The 24,704-nt window shown below is 40.5% G+C and overlaps 2 protein-coding genes across 2 annotated transcripts; both read left to right on the forward strand.

The window, feature by feature from the left end:
• Nucleotides 1–2,454: 2,454 nt before the first annotated feature.
• Nucleotides 2,455–16,266, forward strand: LOC124282288. The gene is made up of 5 exons (XM_046718240.1): nucleotides 2,455–2,538; nucleotides 5,082–5,155; nucleotides 11,333–11,480; nucleotides 12,220–12,448; nucleotides 13,792–16,266. Exons 3-5 carry the CDS (start codon nucleotides 11,343–11,345, stop codon nucleotides 14,985–14,987), a joined length of 1,563 nt encoding a protein of 520 aa, XP_046574196.1. The 5' UTR covers nucleotides 2,455–2,538; nucleotides 5,082–5,155; nucleotides 11,333–11,342; the 3' UTR covers nucleotides 14,988–16,266.
• A 6,011-nt stretch (nucleotides 16,267–22,277) lies between these two features.
• On the forward strand, nucleotides 22,278–24,101 carry LOC124282253 (isopullulanase-like). Its single transcript, XM_046718203.1, has 2 exons — nucleotides 22,278–23,168; nucleotides 23,580–24,101. The coding sequence occupies exons 1-2, from the start codon at nucleotides 22,278–22,280 to the stop codon at nucleotides 24,099–24,101; spliced, it is 1,413 nt and encodes a 470-aa protein (XP_046574159.1).
• The last annotated feature ends 603 nt before the right edge of the window (nucleotides 24,102–24,704 follow it).

Consider the following 24,704-nt stretch of genomic DNA (forward strand, 5'->3'; position numbering starts at 1 on the left):
TTGCCATACAAACCCTGACAGCCTGGCGTGTGGTTAGTCATGGTAATGGTTAACCAAGAGGAACTTTCATCCTTAAATTGGCTAATCGTGTAAGACCGACGGGCAACCGGGTGGCGAGTTGACTTGGAACAATATTTCTATATGAGCAATGCGGGTAGTATAATATCGGGGTAGCTTTGGCAATATGGTTTGTGTTTCTTGGTTTGTTGTTCGGGGTATTTCTTGGTCGTGTGTTTTTATGTTGGAACTGATGTGTGCACTTCATGCATTTTGCGGCAGTATGTTTAATTCAAGTGGTATTGCCTCTCACAAAATTCATGCAGGAAAAGTTGCGTAACGAAAGTTGCTGCCATTGTGCAATAGTTTTCCCACAAATGTTGATCACTTCATCCCTCATATTCACATAAATTAGTTAGCTCTTATTATGATATTAATTTAAAAAACAATAATAAAGGCGCGATGTTTATTATATAAATATAACTTTTGAAGTAAAATAACACATCTACACTTTTAACTGTATTTGATAGAAGGAACAAAACATCTTTTCCGACATTTCTGACACAAAACGATTTTTAATAAAAATTCGATTTTATAGGCCCCCGAAACAGTCCGATATATTCAACAGTTACCAATCCTTTCTATCCTATGGGCCGTTTTGATACTTAGCGCACACCGTTTTAGTGGCCGTGATAGACGTGTCTCGTCTAAATCATGATCGTTAAAGCAGTTCAAAGGATCTTAGAAACTACAAAGGAACACAGGCAATAGTTTACTTGAAGTTACAATACAACAATACGGCTCCGTATGACTGACAGGCAGTACTAACATCTGTCTTCTTGTGTTCAAAGTGCAGCAAATTCAAAGTGTAATTTATATCTGTTTACACTCTCTTTCATTGATATTGCACCGGAAAATTTACGCTTTGTTAATGCCGAGGCCAATATAACTCTCATGTTTGAGATGGGGCGATTTCTAAAAGGGCATAGAAATCTATACATTGTCCTTCCCTCCATACAATAGCACAAACACGTTCAGTGAAAGGACGTGGAGTTGTTTAGTGATCTTCAAACTAGCTCTAATACCTTGATAACCAATAGAGGATTGACAGCCACAAACTTAAACCTTTCACAATTTGCGGTTTTCCAAAGCCGTGAAAAGGACTCAGTTTGAAATTAAATAAACAAATTTCGAGAGGAAATATAAGAAGCACACACACAGTGGTTTAATAACCACCACCTAGGCGATAACAATGGGCGCCGACCGGCTCCCGATTCCGCATTGAGTACCCAAGGTACCAGAGAAGAGGAATTGACCCACGGGCCGTGGCCTAGTGGTGGATGTAGCTATTGTGTTCATTGGACAGATGGCGTGAAGGAGAGAAGAAAATAGATTTGCTTGACAGCTCGGGTAGGACAATGAGGGGGGATCCTCCCCAATCCTTGCCGTGGGCTCGTCTGCAATACCGGAGACAGTGGTTCAATAGCTCCACGCGCCACACTATCACAGACATATGTTCAACGCTTGCTCGAACTTTTCGGATACTTTATCAACATCAGATAGTCTGGCGGTGAACGCACGAGGTACTCTGGTTGGTTACGTCTTACCTGAACGATCTGGTTGTCTCCCGAGGAGTCCATCTGTCAGAATCTTGGTAACTGTAGCCTTAATAAACTTCCTGTGTTGAAATGCCTCGAGGGAGTCATCAATGAAGAAACATCTCAATTGGTCACGGCTATTGAGCGGATGAATACCTTTCAATACAGCTCGCCTTTGTTTTTGTGAAGGTGTTGTTAGAAAACAACTCGTTACCGGATACCCCGTAGCGAGACCGAAAGAAACTGAGATTTTCTTTAAGAAGCTAGCCGTGAGAAATTTGGATTAATTGTTTTCCTGGCAGGAAACAGACGTTTGTGCCCCACAGAGTTCAAATTCGGTTTTACCTTAACGGGCGTAAACAGGTTTCATTAGTGTAATTGTGACTTTATTGTTCAGCCTGACTATAAGCAAGGGGCGTCATAAAGACAGTGTTCATATGAACGTGGCGACCTTCTCTCGTAGGTGTCTGTGGCGTTCTAATCCATGCTGCTTCTAACAAGTGATCATCTACCGTACATCTAGCCTACCGCCCAGTAAACAGCTGATTGACGCATCCCCGGGAGACGGTGGGAGGGGATATATATAACATTTATCTCAGGTGAGTGACTAAACCAAAGAGAAATTAATTAACAACTTCCCTTGAGTGACAGTAAAGCTCTTCATCGTAAACGATTCCATCAATACCTTTCGAACGAAAGCCCAATCGCCGGAACGTCCCTGTCCGAGTTTCAGCCAATCAGCGACCAGGGAATTATTATATGCACGTTTGTGGGACGATTAGCTCGCTTCCGGAGGGATATTCCCAATGCATGATTAAGCAGTTCCCTTAAAAGGACGCAGGCGTGATATCACTTTCACCCGCTTGGATATTCCTCTCAAAACACACACGGCTTGATGTTGTCGGGAGCTCGTGTCGCGTGCTGCTGGTGACGCTGTCTGTGGGTGAGTACTGGCTACGGTCTATTAGTATTTCCTGTAAACTTTCTGCCTCCTTACCACAGCGTTACAAGCACTTGGCGGATCCCAAACTTCATCCCAGTTTTATATCAGCGGATGCTTATATTGCACCAAGTGTCAAAGTATTTGCGTTCACTACAGCGAACATATTCTGGAAGATTTATTTAAGCTCGTGTCAACTTTGATAAACGGTCTTGTTGACATAGTTTACTTTTATGTTGATAGTTCATAATTCAACATTTAATCTTCACGGGTGTGGATTAACGTTTTTAGTCATGTCATTGTTTGAAATTAAATACTGTTATTAATAATATTTTGATTATTGTATTTTATCTACTCACTTAGGATTTAGCTGTTGGTTTACAATGGACTGTAATCGTTGAATCATAGCTTTATTGAAATATGCAAGGTGTCAATATTTGAAAATTTGATATTATTGAATATGATGCCTCATGAAGTAATGAACTGTTTTATACTCTGGCATTTTATATTATAACCTGATTTTATAACCTGGATATATATTTGTATTAGAACTTAATTCATGAACATATAACAAATTTAAATGCAACACACACATATATAAGGTTACCTTTTGTCATTTCGTTCAGTCCTTCAAAGATCAAAGAGATTATAGATTATCCTTTTGGTAGATAATACTAACTTGCCCGGAACATACAATGAACTGTTTACAAATACTGTTTACAATGAACTTTGTTTCTTTGGCGTTATATGTAAACACATACATCACCGGATTAAATGACTGATATTTTATATATCTGATAAATTGTTTTGACATTTGGAAGCCAGGTTGCACCCTTACATGATACGATGGCGGTTGAAGTACAATTAATCATGATTCCTTATGGAATAAAGCTCTGCTCAGTTGTACTTCAAACTACTGACGTGTAATTGATGACATGTATCACCTCATCATTATTTCGAAACCCTTTATGATTACGATCAGGTTACATCAGAACATCAAGTTTGGAATGCACTTATAATTTTGTTTAAATACTTACATATGTAGATAACATCTAAATGTATACTTTGATAATGATAATTTTGTTATCCTCATATCGTGTTTTCCTCAACAGATCATATGTTTAGAAATAGTGACTGGATCATCAGATTGCTTTGCTATAGTATATACACTGTTGATGATTGTCAATAATATGTGTATGTATATTGATATCTTTTTGATATCACACCATGACTGCCAAGTCAGAAAGGGGTGTGTCATGTATACAAGACATATTCTATACAAGAATTATGTATACCTTATTGTATACATATCGCTACCTGTATGTATGTAATTTAACCTAAAACATGGCCACGAGGGGCATAGTTAATTTAACAGAACATTTGTCAATGTCATCGATATATTTCTGGGTGTATATATCAGTACATATATATATTTATTTGTATTTTCTTATCGTACTTAAGAAAGATTTTTATGCATTAGATAAGTTTCTTTAGTGTTTGTAATGAAACTTAATAACAAATTGATTCAATATCCAACACCATTGTGTAAATACACAGTACCATTTAGAAAGTGATCATGATCAAATGTAACACATGTTGTATTTGGGATTTCACTTCTCAGTAAAGAACAGATTCTAGTGTTTTTGTAGTTTACATGAATCTATCTATCATCACGGTTAACATCAACTGTGTAAGAAAAATACTAAGTAACCGCTTGGAACTCATAATGTCGCAAATATGTACCAACATGTTTAGCTTGAAAAATAGAAATGCAGACTATTTACTCTCCTTTCCCCTCACTCCGACAAACCAACTATTGGGAAGAGCATTACTTTCGTTTCGTGAAGATCTTTTTGTGTTTAACAATCTGAAAAAAATAATGTTGACACGAGTCCAGCTTCGTTTCCCCGCATATCCCTGATCAATCAAATCAAACATATCTCAATTTTTGTCCTGTTGGTTATGCTGTCACATTAGAACTTGCTCCAATCTCTTATAGTATGATTAACGATAGCCAGCCAATATGTTACGTTCCGATAGCAAGCAGCAATCACGCTCTGTCAATTTCTCTCTGGGTCGTGTAACTTATCGTTGGTTAGTGGTACAACCTCGACAACTTCAAGGCGAAATTCAGATGCTTTGGGGCTTTTCAGGTATGCACCACATTGTGCATTTCACATTAATCAGAATTTATGTCAAATGGAAGAAACCGCGGGAATTCGTGGGTGAAGATTTGGCGATGCAAATTACAGATTGGAGTACTTTGTCAAGGAATCATGGGAGACACTAGACGCGCATGTTGTGTCCCTCAATTGATAAGATACATCACAATTAGTAGGCTCCGTAGGTTTTAATCGTGGACGGTAAATATATTGCAAAATGCTAATCGGGTATGAAAAATTGATAGTTTACGTTAAGGCATGCTTCAACAAGCAATACTTAAAAGGATGAGTGTGTTTGAAATTGCTCCTATAATACAACTTAATGGGAATTTTAGCTTCTTCATCTCGATACTATTTGTTTATGGTTTAAATGTTGGTTTTCAGAATTCCTCATGGTGGAAAAAGATACATAAAACGGAAGATCTGCTAGAAGAATTGCCTCCAGTACTTCAGATAAGGTGAGTGTAAATATAATGGAATTTGCTATAGTGTGGTGGCACCGTTAAGGATAATACCCAGACAATGGTATATTAAAATATGGTATATATGTTCTCAATATATTTTTTATTATAATGTAAGTAAAATGTTAGTTTGTGACATATGATTATGAACTGTATTGTTGTAAACATCCGTTTTCTATATTGATACTACCGTCTTTCTTTGACGTTAAATGATACACATTTGAAACTACCGTGCACTATTTTGGAATTTAAAACTGATCCTTGCGAGATTAATCTCTAGTTTAATGTAATCCCCCGTATCCTTTAAATCAGAGATAATACACCTTAAGATACACTAGGTGTATTACACGGTTCCAGTGTGTAATTAAGCTGCAGCCTGAAGTCATCTACACCCTTATGTACAATAAAGCCAGGTTAACAGGTTGTATCTTACGTACGTGAACGTAACCTTACGCCAACTGACGTAGATAACCTTTAGGACATGATATGCTCCATTGGTCAGCAGACTGGTCAGAGAACTGACATATGGTCACTTGTACACCATGTTGTACAGTGAATTAGAAAGATAACTATGGTATCATGCTCACACCCAGTTCTAATCACGGTCTCTGTCAAGGTGTTATTTTCTCTTTAACAACTCTCTAAACATCGCTCGCACATTCATGAAATCGCCCATCGGATTCTACGCTCTTTCATTATAGAATTCATCCCTGGCTTAATCTTGAACAAATCACACTCATTATGCGCAAGCAAAGCGTGTCTCCGTTTTTCTCCCCATACAGCCCCGCGTTACGGTGGGGGTATGATCTGTGATTGTTTGACCACCGGTTTGACAATAAGATGAGTTGGCTTTGTCTCCATATGGGCTGATAACCCTTCCTCGTTATCCCGTCAACGCGTGGCGACATCTGCTCGACAAAGGGAGATAATAAGAAAAGCTATTGTATCACACGCGAGAGTCGGGTTAACTGTTCGTGTGCCGCCAAGCGTTAGTGTTACACCGTAACGTGTGCGTAAGGGAGGTTCCCTTGTTAGCCACTGATGAGGGTTACCCGAGGCTATTAGATCTCCGTGTCAAATAGCACAGGAATTCGAGACGGGTGGCGACTGTGGTTGTGGAGACATGTAGAATGCCTATGGAAAAGAATGACGTTTTAAGGCCATGCCAAATCGATCAAAGGTGTCAGTGTTAGAAGATATTCTGAACACCTGCTTTTTAAATAGAAATCCAAATAAATGGCATTGTGAAAAGTCGTTTAATCATCATTATGATATGCTTAACGCAATTTTCATCTGTGGTGTAATGAACAGCCGCAATTGCACCATTAGCTAAGCATATTTGGAACCATTTAGATTTAAGTCTAAAACCAAAGATCCTTCCATTTGACAGTTTTATTGTCCTTCGCCCCCCAAAAGTGTCACGGAATATGGAATTAGTTTTTAAATAGTCAAATTCACGTGGCCTTTATGGAAGGATCAGATTTGAAAATCGCCTATAAAACCAGAAGACATGGCATCGTATGGATCATACACCTTAGAATAAACTATCATGCACTTTGTCGTCCTACGCATGCACTAAAACAGCTGATAATATTCTGGTTTTCGTTTGTCGTCCAGTGCAAGCCGGCTGCTACACAATGGTGTTTATTCGCCTCTTTTACCACAATCAGTGTTGTCCGGCTGTATGAGGCTTGGCTTACGGCTAACACCAAAGTAATAAAACCAGTAATTGAATTGGAAAATATTTCTCGTGTGTTTCTTGATAATGTATCTCTTCAACGAGTGGAACCGTAAGGTTCATCTAACAAATGTTGAGTAATTTGATTACTGACGCTCACGCGACGGATTACGATTATTTGCTTCAACTAACTCGTCAAGACAAGAACAATCAAAATATATTACAGTTTTCTGATAAAAACTTGCAGCACGCCCGGGGGAGAATCGGTAACTTGTTTTCTCAGGATTGAAATCCATTTTGCAGCAATATCGAATTATTACTTCATCAATATGTTCTAACATCCCCTTAATTTGGATAGTTTCAAGAAAAATGAACTTTTTATGGCCTTTCGGTGCCTTGTTCCAGTTTTATTTGACAGAAACCGAAATTGCATGGAGATGGATTATTGGGGACAATATTTTTTAAAGAAAGTGTTGCTAAACACGGCCAAGGAAGATGTTTTACCGATTATGTGTAAATCCCCGAGATGTCTCTTTCCTCGTCTATCTTCATCATTTGGTCGTGATGTCCAGAAATTAAGAGTGAAATGGATTAATTTGTACTGTATGTTATTTTCCCAGGTGACCCTTTGCACGATTTTTGTCTGCTTTCCCCAGACACAAATGAAGAAAACGTTCCACTTTGTTCCGAGTTTGTCTTAATAAAGAGAGACATATTTGCTGACAGTATGTTCTGTGTGAGATTCACGTATACCAGAGTTGGTTTAAGGGGATGAGAATAACGGTGAATTATGTCGTGAAGGCGAGAGATGAAGTGCATTACTGCCATTGAAGTCAACACTAGAAAATGAAAGGTTATGGTTTTCATCGCAGGGAATTGATTGCTAAGATTAAGCCAAACATTCAATAAAACGTGCGATCTTTGAGATAAATTTCCTGTAACGATGATTCCGTTTCATGAACCTTGGCGTCAGTTGCCTTATGTTAACAACAATTGTCAAAACCCAAAACACTTTTGAAGAGCTTATTCATACTACTACTACTACTACGTAATTGGATCTGCGAACGGACAGGTATTGATTGTGAAACTTATTCAATAAATAGCTTTTGTATTTATTCCAGTATGTCAGGTAAACTTGTAAGTCACCTTTGATTCGTAATATGTTGCAACGAATGGTGTCATGTCGACAACTGTTAAATGGCTTCGTATATACCGATTTTGCTAGATGTACTATTATGACAGATTTATCATTATATAAGCTTTCAAAGTGTAGTTTCTTTTGAATTGTCATTACAGTTATAAACGTCTTGTAATAAATCACCACAGTGTACTCTCGGATACTTTCACTTTCAATCACTTGTAAACGTCTCCAGCATTCCATAACATGTGGATAAGCCAATTTGTAGCTGAAACTATTAATTTGAAGCGGGAGTGAGATCATCCCAAAGTAGCTATTTGCTTTTGTTGCTGGGCGTTAGTGGCATTTGGTAGTATCACGAACCGTGGTCCTGCTTATGCCCCGAAACGGACCGAGGAAATCAAGTAGTCTTATAGAGAGGAAGGTTGCCCCCGATACAAGCAAACTAGCGATTATTTGTGAATCAATTTCTTCCCACTAAATCTCTAGAGATGAGAAAAACTCCTTTCCTTCAACTTGCCCTGATTGTATGTGCTCGGTAGTCGTACGAAATCAATTTTACGTGAGTGATCTATTAGCAAGCCACATTTGGTCTAAAGGATTTTTGTCGGAGAATTAGTTTTCGAGCTATTTCGCCCGTCGCAGTTAGCCCATCGCTAGCTGAATCCGGCCCTGACTAGCATATTGTCTTTACAGGGTGTGTTTCCCTATTAAAGTCCCATGTCGCACCAAAATGAGATTAGATGGCAATAAAGGGGACAATCGAGGTGGCCCTTCGCTGAAATTATTCTCGGCAGGATTGTCTCTAATTTAAGGCTGAGAAGCAATCAAGAGAAGGTAGTGCAGAGACCTGTTACATCTTAATCAACCCATTGCGAAATGCACTGTGTCTTTGTATTTGACCGGCGAACTCTTTGATGCTACAATATGTACTCTAACCGCTGTCAGAGGCTTTCAAGCTGATTTACAACTTTCCTAATACTTTTGTAAACCAACAATAGAAATCTACTGAGTTGGAACTCAATTTTTGTTTTTTTTTCATTTTCATCCAAATTTAAATTCCATTTGAAAATAGATAGGTTTCACCTAATCTTCGGGTGAACTTTTTTAGAGTTTAATTTCTTGAAATTGTTTGTGCCACGTGATTTTCAGATTTTATTCCCAAAATAACTTAAATGATCCAATACGTTATCAGAGGATCCCTCTACAAATGTAATATATGGACCCATCTTCTCTATTTGCTCTTTACGAACACTGTCTCTGAATTTTGAAAAGAATTAAAAAGAAAACCTGCAAATTAATTCCTTTAAATTCAAGTTCAATGAATTGCATAAATGTTTAATGTAATCCGGAAAAAATATAGTTTTCCATGACAACCTTTACCACTTTGTTTCGAAACACGCAAGTATTTCATTGATTTTTTGTTTAAAAATAATTGATATTTATTTAGAATTACACGCAACCAAGGTGGTGATTGTTTAATCAGACCAAGATCTCTCACAGGACAAACATGAAGCCATGAATTCTCACTCCGATGCATGAGACACGTTTATTACCTAATAATATTGTTAAAACGTCACTTAAAGATATGCGGTCCAAAAACTAATATGATTTTGTTTGATGGATTGCTCTTTACGTGTAAATCAATGAGAGTAATTATTGTTGAGACCAGAGGCCTAAATAAAATTTAGCCACTTTTTGAGAATTATTTGATAGAGGTCTGGCTGAGCAAAATATACCAGATGATTGTAATTAGGTTGAAAACATCCAATTTAATAGACCGAGATAGTATCCAAGGCATTCAGATAGAACGTTGCGTCACCACGCCTAGCTAAAACTCAATTAATTTCTAGATATGGTCTTCGTTGAAACTCCGGATCCCCGGTTTAACTCGGGTTATTTGTCCGACAATTAACCATCGTCTTCGCGATTCTCCCGACATCTGCCTGACATTAATTTCGCTTATCTAGTGTCTGTGTTGTCGATGGCCCCAGAATTACGCGTTTTGACACGATCAAGATGCCGGGAGATGAGCCAGAGGGTTATACAGAAAATTGGAAGGCTTTCCGTTTCGGAAATGGAATAATTCTTTCAACATTTCATCTCTAATAAGCCTAAATGACAGTATCATGCACTCCGGGGAATGGACACAAAGCCCACGGCTAAAATAAATTACTCTCCTTGGGGGTCTGCGATACATATTCGGCAATTTGGCAAGTAAATTGACATATTTCGACCTGAAACGGAGAGACCAGTTGGCTTTTGAGACAATATCTCGCTTGTTTATTGATTACAGATGAGAATAATGCGCATGCTTCAGCCCAGTGTTTACGCGCCATATGGTCTTTGAATAAACTTGGTTTGACATCCCTTATCTGTCCCTTCTCTGACGTCACGAAGGGCCATCTTTCAGCGTCTTGGGATAGTTTTCTTAAATCGTTGATGAATTAAACGAAATTACTTGTAAATATTCCGCACCTGATCCAAATATCGCTCCTCGACCATGCGGTCCTAATTTAGTTAAGCCACGGTGCCTCCGCCGCCGGTTCCAAGCTCGCCACTCCGACGATCATATTAACAATATCTGTTTTAATTAACGTTTTCTATAACGCTTTAAAGGGATTATTTCTCCATTTGGAATCTTCGTGCATGGTTTCTTCTCGTGCACCAGAAAAGCCTGCTTTGGAATATGTTCAGACGGAGATAGCAGCCTAATTTATCTTCCAAGACGGACCTAATGAATTTCCAATTTGGGCGATTATTGAGTAAAACACTCGCGAGGTTGATACAAACATCTCGCTTCGTTAGTGCCATCTCGCATCCAGTCGGACGGAGCAAAACATATTCTCATTACGCATCCCCAACACTTAAGGACCCGGTCGGTTATCAAATTTTACCCAGTCCCCTTTTTGGCTCAAGCAAAGCTTTTGGAAAGATTGATCAAGAACATTAGATTTGTCTCTCAATATCCACGGATGAGGAGAGTAGCCGGTTTCGGTAAAGCTCAGGCAACTGATCAGCCATATTGTTAGAGACTGGAATGGCTTTGGATATTATGCTCAAACATGCTACAAGGCTAAACAGAGCGCCCTTAGGAACTTTGGGGGTTCATGTGATTTGTTGTTTAAACATTCCGCTCTGATCGTTCATTTGCTTAAAAGCTGGGTCTGTCAGAGGTCGGTTTTTAAGTCTTACAAAGAAATTAGTTGCTCTGTGAAGTCGATTTTATGAAAGTTTGCTGGAATATAATTATTTAGTGTTTTGTGGAGAATGTCATTTTAAATCACAGTGTTTATCGTATTACGTATTTGCGTTTTTAATTGTGTGTGATATTAAACCAATATTTTATTTCTTTCAGTTAGACCAAAATGGGCGTGGTTCCAGTATCAGATATTGACTATGGGCAGATATTCGGGCCATTTCCTTCCCATCTTGCAATGGCGGATCCTGCATATCTCATTGCGATGCTAACAAATGACAAGAGACAAGACGGAGTTATCATTAAGGTAAAAATCTTCAATACCGAGGGAATGTCTGGCAGAGGGCAACAACCGATCTCTAGGTGCCGTTCATATTTCTGTACAAATTCCACTCATGACATATCCTGCATATTGATACCGTAGGTTGTCTGGAAGATTAATTCATGCAAGAAGTTTAAATATTCGAATTTCAAATAACGAATAATCGGATATTATTAAACGTATTTAGATTGCATACCAGTAGTGGTTTGAATGATATGTTATACGGAGATAGGGACGCGAAAAACTATGTGAAGTTCACATCAACACTTGAGTAGTGGTTAATGCGTTCGCTCATCACGCCGAAGACCCGGGTTCGATTCCCCACATGGGCACAGTGTGTGAAGCCATTTCTGGTGTCCCCCGCCGTGATATTGCTGGAATATCGCTAAAAGCGGCGTAAAACTAAACTCACTCACTTACCATCACCATAGCAGAGACAGACACCTGAACTCCCTGTATGCCACGGGGACATATGTGTCCCTCATCTTCCACCCTTACTGTGAAGTCGAATAAAATAATTATATCACTGACAGAAATACGCACAGTTTGGATTTTTGCGGGAAATTCGGAGGTAGATCAATTGATACGCGAGTGCAATTCTTGCGCAGTATTTTTTCAGTTGTTACAAAAATATGAGTCAGCAAGTCGTCATCCAGGAAACAGGAAAACCCTTTTTAATTAAAGTCGTTGTCGCATCCCCTCAATTGCCATGGTTCTTCTTCAGTTGGATCTCTCTGAGCGGAAGGAAGGAATCAAGGCCGTTGACTGGCTGCCCTACATTCACCCAGCCCGAAACGAGGAGGAACAGAATGTAGAGGCCTATATGAAGGAGGGCCAGGTGTACTACAGAACCCTCCGGATCGTGAAGGCAGGGGAGGAGCTGTTGGTCTGGTACAGCAAGGACTTCTGTCAACTCCTCAATATCCCCGATGTCAAAATGCACATACCCAAAGGTAAGGGAGTTTCACCTTTACACACGTGCGTCTGAAGTCCTGAGCTCAGTTTGACTGAAGTCGTGACCTCAGATAAACAGTGATAATCCTTTGACCATGCTTATGTTGGGTCGTCCTATAAGGCATGTGTGCCTCATTAAAACCACTGGCCGTGGGATAAGGTCCACGATGAATCTAAAAGGGAATGAGTCTGGTTTTATGCCGCTTCAATTCTAGTAGTATCACGATTAAGGGCGCCAGAGATTGGCATCGTATATTGTATCCTTTTGGGGAATCGAACCAGGGCCTCTGGCGTGACAAGCGAACGCTTTTGGGTACATGTACCATTATATCGTAGTATGGATAATCGTGATACTTCATCTGACGGTAAATGTATCGATACTTTTTTTCGTATCGTGATGTATCGTTGACTTTAAAATTGTTAATTTAGTAATTGACGGTTATGTCAAAATCTACACTGTTACTTGCTATCAAAAATATGGTTTTAAAGAAAATAACTAAAGGTAGCATATCATGATATGCATCGAATCGAATTGTATCGTTCCAAGATATCGCGATACGTATCGTATCGTAACGTGAACTTTCTGTATTGTCACACCTCTATGTACCAAATACAGTATGAATGAGGGCGGATGGGCCAAGTTATTCAGTCTGGTAATTTCGTGAACTGTCTGTTTGGGTATCTGGTTGACGGAATATCTGAGATAGATCGATGGTGACACTATCGACCTCTGATCCAGACTGGTCTACAAGCGTTCCGTTCTGTACATATTCCTATTTTTATCTGCTTATGGGGCGGAGCCTTGGATCACCTGTATGATCTGACGGACAAAAAGAAACGATACACTCATTTTTGATAGTGGCTAAAAGGAAGAATGGTTATGAGACGGTCATATCTTTAATACGGGTATTATGGTTGTGCTTTGGAACTACGTTTGCATTTATTTAGGCGACTAGTGACGTTTTGATAATGTTGTTATGGTTTGGTGTGAATTTTCAATTGCGCAGCATTTCAGCATTAAAATGAGTGAGTGAGTTTTGTGTTACGCCGCTTTTAGCAATATTCCAGCAATATCATGTCTGGGGACACTAGAAATGGGCTTCACGCATTTTATCCACGTGGGGAATCGAACCCGGGTCTTCGGCGCGACGAGCGAACGCTTTTAACCACTTGGCTACCACACCGTCCCTTTAGCATGTAGAATGTGGTTAGCAATTTATTGAGTTTGATTCTTTATAGACACGGAATATGATATTTTCTTAATATGTAAAGTAATGATTTATGAAATTGAGGTCTTAGGTGTAAATGTTCAAATATTAAGTGATATATTTTTTGTTTCCAGACGAAGGGTTCATATGCCCACAGTGTGGTGAAGTTTTCGAGTACGTGTTTCCAATGAGGGCTCATCTCAAGTTCCGGTGTACTATGAGGGCGGCGGACATGCGCAGTTTAATTCATGATGCTTCCGCAAAACGACACCTAGTAATTTCAGAACTGAGATCCAAAGAGCGTGTTGCCTCGGACAATTATAAATGTGAAACAGATTTATTGAGAGACAGCATTCCAAACAGGTCCGGAGACAGTCCTGATTCAATTCCACTTGAACTTTCACCAAGGAGAAAAGACATTTCAGAATCTAATAGTTCACGGAAACGACATTTATCTAGAGACATTTCTCCACCTGAGAAGAAAAGTTGTACTGAAAGTAAAAGTTCTGTGTCTTCGATGAACAAGGATATTGACGTTGAGCGATTATCTCCCCCTAGCACGAAACTCAATGACTTTGATCATCACTCTGACGGAGCAAGTGCATTTAGGAAAGTGGAAAAATCTATGTCACCAGTTCAAGAACAATTGTCACCAATTCACCCAGTCTCATCAAGTTCCGTGTCTCTGTCAAATAGAATGTCTGTTCATAATGCTGTTCGAAACCCTAGTATGTCTATACCGTCATCAACTGCGTCACATCCGGCTGTGCGGGATGCTGTGCAGCAGAATCAGCTGCTTGGACTATATATGCCCCGTCTTCCATTGATGCCGCAGCTCCCCCTATCGACCAATCTGGCTGCTTCAACGACCATGTACGCCGAACGGGCACCTGTTCGTTTTGCTGAAATGTGTCGGACACAGGTGCCGGGGCCTCTGACAGAGAGCTTTGCCAACGTACGAAACAGTGACAGTAACAGCGAACTATTTGTCAAACAACAACAGCTGCTGTTTGCGGAGAGGGCAAGCATGAGTTACCCCGCGTATTTGAAAAGCCAGAACCCGATGGTGGAAAAAATGATTCATAGTGGGACGAATCCCACTCAGATCAATTCCCCCGTAGCCGCAATGGACCTGTCACAGAACTGGTGCGCCAAGTGCAACGCCACCTTCCGGATGACTAGTGATCTCGTCTATCACATGAGATCTCATCACAAACGAGAGTTCGACCCGGTGAAGAAGAAGCGTGATGACAAGCTGCGGTGTAACATTTGTAGCGAGACTTTCCGAGAGCGGCACCATTTGACGAGGCATATGACGTCACACGTATAGAACTCGCATAGACGCTGTTATAGAGATTATGCTTATATACTAAAGCTGCTAAGATATAAACAATGAGTGGATTTGTATCTGCATCTTGCGTTAGTCTATCACGTCTAGGCTTGTGTACCATGTCTAGTCCTCATATTTCAAGTGGTTATCGTAGAATTGTTATTCTCGTTCTATAGTAATCTGTTAAACCAACGTTATTACGTACTTCACGGTGCATTATTTCGGAATAAAACTGATGAAATGTTGGATAGAACATATAAAAACAAAAGTCTTTTTTGCTTAAAGAAAATATAAACACATAAGCTTTAATAATGGACAACGTATGACAAAGTCAAAAGGCCAAACAATATCAGTCTATGCGCCATTCAAACAATTCATGAAACGAAGCTATACAGTATTATTGACATTGAGGCACCGGTGATTAATTGGATGGTTTCAGCCCAAGAAAGGGACCAGTATTTCATTACAAGATTAGGGGTGGGGACTCCGAGGTTTCTGGTACACTTATGAACTGAAAATAATGACTCTTCCCCAATGGTTATCATATGTTGGAATGGCTATTTATGCCCATGTTCATTATTGTTCACCTTCTCCGAGAAGACAAAGCCCAAAGAGCTATATATTCTTTACCCAAACTTTGTTATGACCCTCTGCAAACATGTGTATCATTTTTTTAGGACCCACCCTCATTTTTTTCGTTGCCTTTATCCCTGGTCCCCTCTGGCTCACCCACCTCTATAAGCAATAACCGGTTCTTGACACCTGCCAGCAGAAAACATAGGTTATGAACGGTGCGTCGAAATAAACATCGTACCACAATATTTATTGGTGATACGCTTAAATTAACATCCACGTATCCCTTTTATGTCGAGCGATTAATAATTCGTGACGTGCAAGTTTATTCTCTACGAACAGATGTTCGGAATTCATCATTCCGAAAATACAGACGCCATATATTTTGTTAAGAAATTGACAGATTTCGTTATTACATTAAATGTAGAAATTAAATATATTTATGTTGATGTCCAGCTGTTTTGCATTATTATGATACTCTGCACTTTGAAATAATTAGCTTCGTCATGAGCCGTGGTATGAGTTTGGAAATCGCTCTAGAAAGTTGAGTTGATTAGTTCCCGTCAGTTTGAATGTCCCTGTAGGAGACTGGTGGAATCTGTCCAGTGTAATGTATTGTATAACACTGTCCTTGCTAACGTACGATGTGAAGTTGCACTAATATAACAGCTATTATAGACATGTTACGTGGTTACAATAAAATTGTATATTATCATAAAAATGTTTTTGTTTGTATTTGTGTCTCAATTATACGTGTACGATCCCGTGATCATGATTGGGTTTTTGTGAAACATGCCTGCAATATTAAGTGAATGTTACGGTCACGGTGCTTTATGAGTGTGGTTGTAAGCCTGTTGTAGCAGGTAACTGTCACTGAGTGAGTGAGTTTATACATGCTATATCAATGTTACGGTCACGGTGCTTCAAGAGTGAGCATGGATGTCTGTTGTATCAATGTTACGGTCACGGTGCTTCAAGAGTGAGCATGGATGTCTGTTGTATCAATGTTACGGTCACGGTGCTTCAAGAGTGAGCATGGATGTCTGTTGTATCAATGTTACGGTCACGGTGCTTTATGTGTGGAAGCCTGAGGTAACGGTCATGTCTGTTACATATCAATGTTACGGTCACGGTGCTTCAAGAGTGAGCATGGATGTCTGTTGTATCAATGTTACGGTCACGGTGCTTCAAGAGTGAGCACGGAAGTCTGTTACATGTATATCAATGTAACGGTCACGGTGCTTGAGGAGTGGGCATGTAAGTCTGTTTGTTACGGTCACGGTGCTTCGTAAGTGAGGTTGTACGGCTTTTGTAGTGTAACGGTATTTGTGACTGTTGTTACGGGGCTTTGAGAGTGGGCATGTAGCATGTTAACGGTAACTGACGTTGTAGGGCTTTTGTAGCATGTAACGGTATTTGTGACTTATATCAATGTTACAGTCACAATGCCTCATGAGTGAGTGAGTGAATAAGTGCCGAAGGAGTGCTTCACGATTAAGTGAGTGAATGGACTTTTCGCCAACATTTCAAAACACAAGCTTGCTAAGAAATCGTCTCTGACTAAAGAAACCAATGGTTGATAGTGTGAGCACCGCACCACCGTGTAACTATATTCACATATACATATGGAACATGCCCACACATTTCTTTCTCAATGTGACCTCTCTATATGATATACACAGGGACACTACAACCATCCAGTGCTCATTTATTCTCACCTTTGTTCTTCACTGAATGTAGGACCTAGGCGCAGTGTGGTGGGGAATATAACAGTGAGTGAGCTTGGTTGTACTTCGCTTTAAGAGTATTTTACGGCGGGGATATCACAAACGGGCTCCATGTGCGAAATCGAACAAGGGTTTCGGCCTGACGATCGGAAGCTGTAACCGCTACCCTACCCCTCAGGTGAACCACTAAAATATTCTTAGTCAGCATTATTAACAAGGAATTTAATGGGCAGTTATTTATCCACTGGTTGCTAAAGACGCGTTATCTATTGTCATGTACACAAACAAATAAACTTGTCTCACCCCATCCAGGATTACTGTTGAATCGAATACGATATATGACCGACCGTATGCTAACGATGAGGTCATAATCTGCACCATATAAAGGCACGAGCGGAGAGAAATATAATTTGGACAGTCGGGCAAGACACTGAAGTTTTCCAAGGCCGTGAATTATGTGTCTGAGGTCGCGGCTAGACGGATGTAACAGAAGAAACGAACAAGCCCAAGGGAGTACTTGGATGTGCTTTAACGATAATGTTATGGCAATGGGGAGGCTGCGCAGTAAACTGGTTTACTGTCTTTTTATCGTTTGTACTATGAATAATAACAGGGTAAAGGTTTGCAGAATGGAGGCCGTATATTCACAGTTGACAGTCACACAAATGGGATGGTTTTAAACATTTGTGGATTGTTTGAAGAAACAAATATGTCGAATTTTGGTTTATTCAAAACTGGAATACGGTCTAGTTATTATCCTGAGACGCTGAGATAAAACTGACACGTTGTACGCTATTAGGTAAATTATTACCTGATTTATTGATAATTTCGTACCATTTCAAAGAACGGAGATACAAAGCGGCGCTTGAAAGACTTGGTCAAAATTTGCTTCGACTGACAACTGAGCCGTTAGTCGCCTCTTACGACAAGCATGAGTTGCTGAAGACCAATTCTAACCCGGATATTCACGGGTCCTGCTCGTAAGAGACTATTAAAGGTCCGGGTTGGCAGACAAAGGAACTTGGTGGCTATGTTCATAATATCGATCACTGGATTATTTGGTAGAATACAGCTGGATTAATGAGCGTTAAACATGAAATCAATCTTACCCTATAGTCTTTCATTGATAAAAAGTAACAAAACACTTCAATTAAATGAATTCACCGACTCAAAATATAAGATTGCAAAAAATACCGTTTTATATCAATAAGTTTAAAAAATAAGACAAAATCGAAATATAGGTAAAATATTAAACTTTTAGTTCAACTTTGAATGACCGTTGAAGGAGTTACGTCCCTTCCCTTATCGGTCTGAAATGGGTGTTAACGTCAGTTGTTGAAGTTGGTTACACATTTGTTCAATTGTATTCGCCAAATACAACTAATTAAACAAACGTCACTTCGTGGAATGTTAGGTAATTCCACAAGCAAATATACCTGAAATTTGGTGCAAGACGACATTTCAGTTGACACAGTCGCTGTGGTATCATTAAGTTACAAGTTTTACTGACATTTACAGCAAGATATCTTACTACTCTGTAAAAAGCTGACACACAAGCACTTGATATAGTTATTGCCTTCTGTCATTCAACGGCATATAATTTTGTTGACAAATGACCAACGAGCACACAAAAAATAGCATATAGTCATTTCAGAGTGAGTGAGTGTGGTTTTACACCGCTTTTAGCAATATTCCAGCAATATCACGGCAGGGGACACCAGAAATTGGCTTCACACATTGTACCCACGAGGGGATTCGAACCCGGGTCTAAGGTGTGACGAGCGAACGCTTTAACCATTGAGCTACCCCCACCCCCCAAGTCATTTTAGAATGGTTTATTCATTATATACTCATGCCAATAATGGTTGTCACCCCCACCCCAACCCCACACATCTCACACCCCACCCCACCCCCTCTCCAATTAAAAAAATTGAAGGGGGTGACAACCATTATTGGCATGAGTATATTTACGATATATGTATATATATTGCCTGTATGCAAATATATGGTACACATTTGGAACAAATATACAGGTACCATTATATACGTACAGTGTACACTTTAAAACACAGTCCACCTTGTCTTTGATACATCAGTGACAAAAATAATGTCCGATGCAATTCCCTATTGATTTGTACCACACATTCTCGATTTATTTAGGTGACCAGTTGACTAGAACTTGCATGTGTTTATGACCGGTTCCACCGGTGGGGCAGGATACGGTCACCTTTTCGCGAACACCTGGTATTATCACTATTTCATAGTGATTCCTAAACACATGCTCTGTCATTGTATCGCATGGTGACAATCGCTGGATTGTCTGGTCCAAACCCGATTTGTTTACAAACAAGATTGTACAGCTGTAATACTGCTGACACAAATACTAAGTATATAATCATGAGGTTGTCATAATTGTACAATCGTCTCTGCTTTTAGCAGAGGTTTTATGGATGATAAAAAGGGTTTTGTCGCTTCTATTTACATAGCCTTCTTTAACATAGTCGTTTTACGTTGCACTGGGATTTTACAATTTTCGAGATATCACACTTTGCTGCTAAAATCAACTGTCATTTTGACTCTGTTTGCTGCGAAGCAACGTGTTGTGGTTGATATACGCGTCAGCTTTTTATTGTTGATAAGCGATTGGGTGGTGACATTCTGCTGACATGCTATATAGCACTGTGAAGGTGATTTTGCCAGTTATCCGGAACAAACACCGTACACATTCTTACGAGGAATATGTTTGTTGGATGGCTGGTTGTTGTGCATCGCCGAATCAGCAATATTGCATCTATATGGCGGCGGTCACGAGGAATATGTGCCCTCGCTGTTCAAAGTTGCGTCCCTTAGATTTGCAAGGACACGGTGATTCGTTTGTTCGAATTTCAGATGATTAAAATCAACCGCACAAACTCACTCACTCACTTGCATATTACACCAGCACATCAACAACAACGATTAACCGTATTAGTAAGCACAATGCACGGATTGGCGTCAATAAAACAGTTACATGTAAAAAAGAAATTAAAAAAAAGATATCAAACCAATGGGTACTTATATAAGTTCAGTTCATAACTATGACATCACAAGTGTATGATAATATTGTTAGGGATCTCGGCGTATTTTAAGCTAATCAAATCACTGATAATTTGTGACCATTTAAACATAGGGACGGTGATTACTCGTCAAGCAGCTTTAATACGTTAAAGCATCCGCTCGTCACGCTGAAGATGGGCCTTTAATGGTTCGATTCCCCACTTGGGTATAATGTATGAAGCCCATTTCTGGTGTCCCCCGCTGTGATATTGCTGGAATACTGCTAAGAGCGGCGTAAAACTATACTCGCTCATTCAATATTTAGACTATCTTTCATATTGTGGGAGAGAAATGCTACGCATGTAGTGCCCGTTGTTGATGTCAATGACTGAGCACAATATATATATTCATAAATCAGATCTGTTGTTGCGAAGTGGAAGTAAGATCACGTGTAACTTGTGAGCTAATCCAATGGTGCGTAACTATGGCCTTGCTATGCATGTTCGATTTATGGGCTTGGATCTCCATTCAGCATGTAAAATTTCACGAAAAACGAAAGACACAAATCAGATGCGAGATTAACGGAAGGTATTTTATGACGCTTCGTTCAGTTGGTGTTTCTCGTTTTCTCGCCACGGTCAAGTGTCGAAAATGGTTATGCTTCTTGTGTTGTCGTTATTAAAGGTATAACATGCTCTTTTAATACGTCAGCATCAAATTATCACTTCAGTTAAATAAAGCTCTATCGTACATATGCAGTATGGGTAAAATGATCCCTCTAGGTACAGAAATGTACATATGCAGTAGGGTAAAAATGATCCCTCTGTACAGAAATGAAAACTCCGAAAAGAGCACATGCACATTTGACTGCTGGTATACTACACACATGTTTTGGTTTCGTTTGGTTTAATTTGATGTTTTACGCTGCACTCAGCAGTATTCCAGCTGCGGTGGTCTGTAAATAATCGAATCTGGACCAGCCAATCCAGTGATCAACAACATGAGCATCTTGATCACTGGATTGTCTGGTCCAAAATCCGATACTCATTCTGTACTGTGACAGTCTGTTCTCAAGGAAGGATAACAATATATGGATGAACAACATCTTTATTGCTGTGAGAGCGACGTTTCGGTGTGGGTTCTAACACCGTTATCAAGCAGAACCTACACCGAAAACGTCGCTCTCACAGCAATAAAGATGTTGTTCATCCATATATTGTTATCCTTCCTTACTGCTCCAACTTCTAAATGCCTCTCAAAGAAGTCTGTTCTCAGTATTGTTACAACTGTGATTGGGTGAGTGAGTTTAGTTTTACGCCGCATAATATCCTAGCTATATGGCGGCTGTTACAGCTGTACATGCAGTGGTCGTATACGTCGGCGGGAGGTCTTAGGTTCGATCCACTGGTTGTGTCATACCACAAACATGGTGCTGGCCAATAGCATTCGTCAGTAAGGAAATAAAGCATAGTCTGGCAGGCTCGAAACCAGTATAACATGTGTGAGTTGGGGGGTATGGTATACCTGTGGCCTTGCAGTATAAAACCGGCCAAAGTCCGAATAAGTAAGTGAGTGAGTATGGTTTTACGCCGCTTTTAGTTAATATTCCAGCAATATCACGGCGGGGCTTACCAGAAATGGGCTTCCCATATTGTACCCATGTGGGGAATCGAACCAAGGTCTTCAGCGTGACTAGCGAACGCTTTAACCACTAGGCTACCCCACTGCCCTTAAAGTATCGTGAAAAAAGAGTTGTTTGTTTTAATGAAAAGGTCGTTACACGTTTTTCATAAGTAGATAAGCAAGAACACGAACTGGATCACAATGACCAGGATTGTAGGTCAGTGAACGCGGACCTCAAGATAAGGTACAGCCTTCGTCACACGCTCGCGGAACTTGTGATCTGAGAGATATAAAAAGTTTGTTTCATAATCCGGTTGTATAACCGAGAGACATGGACGTCCGATCTCTCGTGTTGTTGCTTCATGTGGTGTGTTCCGATGTCATCATCTACCCTGCACCTGACGGGCTAGCACCTTCAGACAAATTCTCTGTCAATGTTACCCAATCTGGACAACCACCCAGCAGACTGTTTGTATATATCAGCACGTCCGACCACCGTAGCAGTTCACCTCTTGAGCCCCCGGGGAGGAGCATGTCATGGACGTCGTTTGCCTTCACAGGCGCTCCCGTCACCATCGAGGTCCATGCTCCCAAAGACTTCAACAACTGCCTTGTTAGACCTACCAGCTATGGCTACAAGTGCAAGAGACTAGGTCCAAACAGAGCATCATTCACTGTTCTGCAAAATGCCCGGATGATGTCCGTGGAGTTTGACTACGACTACGGTCTTGGTGTCCGAGACATCACCGACAAACTCTTCGTCTTCGCCGACCCTCCAGAAGTAAACGTTCCATCCCCGACTGACCCAGGTGTACTGTTCTATGGACAAGGGATCCACAACTTCACCACATCACTGATAGTTGGTCCAGAGATTCGTCAGGTGTACATCGCACCTGGGGCGTACGTCAGGGGAGGGTTTCAACTGCCGCATGGAAACGTCACAATGCACGGCCGAGGCGTCATCTCCAACGAGAACTTCACCCGTCACGATGAAAGGATAGGCCAATGTGCAGTGAACTTCATGGAATCCTCCGGAAACGTTTACGAAGGAATAACGATCGCTGACCCATCTAAATTCTTCTTCCTCGCCAATGGTAATGACAACATCGTCCGTAACGCCCGCATGGTAGCTGCGTGGATGGGGAACACTGATGGTGTCGGGGTTGGAGTTGGCGGAGTGGTGGAGGACAGCTTCATTATAGCGGATGATGCCAACATTAAGGTACAACAATACATAAAAAACAAGTGAGTGAGCATGGTGTTATGCCCCTTTAGCAATATTCCAGGAATATCATTGCAGGGGACACCATGGGCTTTACAGGTTGTACTCATGTGGGAAATCGAAGCCAGGTCTTCGACGTAAATCGCGAACGCATTAACACTAGGCTAACAGACCGCCCCTAATAAACAACAGGGCAATAGATGTATTGCATGAGGCGTTTGTTCTGTGAGGAGCCAATCCAGCAAACAATTTCCTTTTAGTATTCTTTAAGACATATTTGATTTTCATTATTGTTGATGATACTAACATTAAGGTACCGTAAAAACCCAATATGCAACAGTTACTACCTTTCTGTTAGACAGATAATGCTTTGTCTTAAGTAGCCGAAGATTCAGGATATCCTTTTTTCAGATCCACATGAGCAACTTGACGGTTCGACGATGTGTGCAGTGGCAGATGCAGAACGGAGGCACACTTCAGACAGGATGGGAGACGTTGTATGTTCGCAACGTCACCATGGTCGACATGGACATCATCCACACCGACTGGTGCAAGTTCAAAAATGTTTGTAAAACTTTATCAGGAAACGACGCCGTTTTTGACACGTATGGAAATACCCGCCATTTTGACGTCAGCGACATGCGCTTTGAAAACATCCGGGTGGAAGGGTCATGTCCAAGGGTTGTCAATTACAACATGGATCCCGCTGCGGAGGGGACCATCTCAAATATTACTGTTATCAATTTGTCAGTTGACTCTCAACCTGTCCACGACCCGATCCATAATGCTATCTCTGGTTCATCTCGTGGTGGACGGATAATCGACTGGCAGTTTGTGAACTTGACCATCGCCGGTCAGTGCATCGCCAGTGGATCTGATGGGGATTTTATCATTGACCCCAACACAACGAGTAACATCACATTTACGTGTTAATGAGAGTTGTACAGATTACATTGTTCCGTGGTGTCTTTAGAAAAAATGTTTAAGCTCATGGTTTGAAATAAAATAATGTTTGAATTAACCCATGTTATGTTTGGGATTACACTTTCTCAGTAAAGTACAGATTCTAGTACTTTTGTTGGATTGACGACTATCCTGGATTCGAACCCACACCCTCAAAGACAGGCACCTAATCGCCAGCACACAAAGTCTGCCGTCTAACCCATTCAGCCACCGCGTATTCCTCACTAAGAAAGTGTAATTCCAAGTATAACATGTGTTACATTTGAGCACTTTCTAAATGGCATTGTGTATTCAATGTCTGATTTGATACTTACACAATATCTAGTCTAGTCTCCAATCACAATCCCCTCACAATACCCTTCCAAGAACATCCCATGGTAGGTCAGACCCGTGAAGATCCGGGTTAAAATTGGTCTTCAGCAACCCATGCTTGCCGTAAGAGGCTACTAACGGGATCGGTTGGTCAGGCTCGCTGACTTGATTGACACGTCATCGTATCCCAACTGTTGTATTATGCTGTTGATCACTGCATTGCCTGGTCCAGAGAGACCGTCGCCTTCTATCTGGAATATT

The sequence above is a fragment of the Haliotis rubra genome, unplaced genomic scaffold (assembly GCF_003918875.1).
Source record: "Haliotis rubra isolate DU_JTF1 unplaced genomic scaffold, ASM391887v1 Scf297, whole genome shotgun sequence".
NCBI lineage: Eukaryota > Metazoa > Mollusca > Gastropoda > Lepetellida > Haliotidae > Haliotis > Haliotis rubra.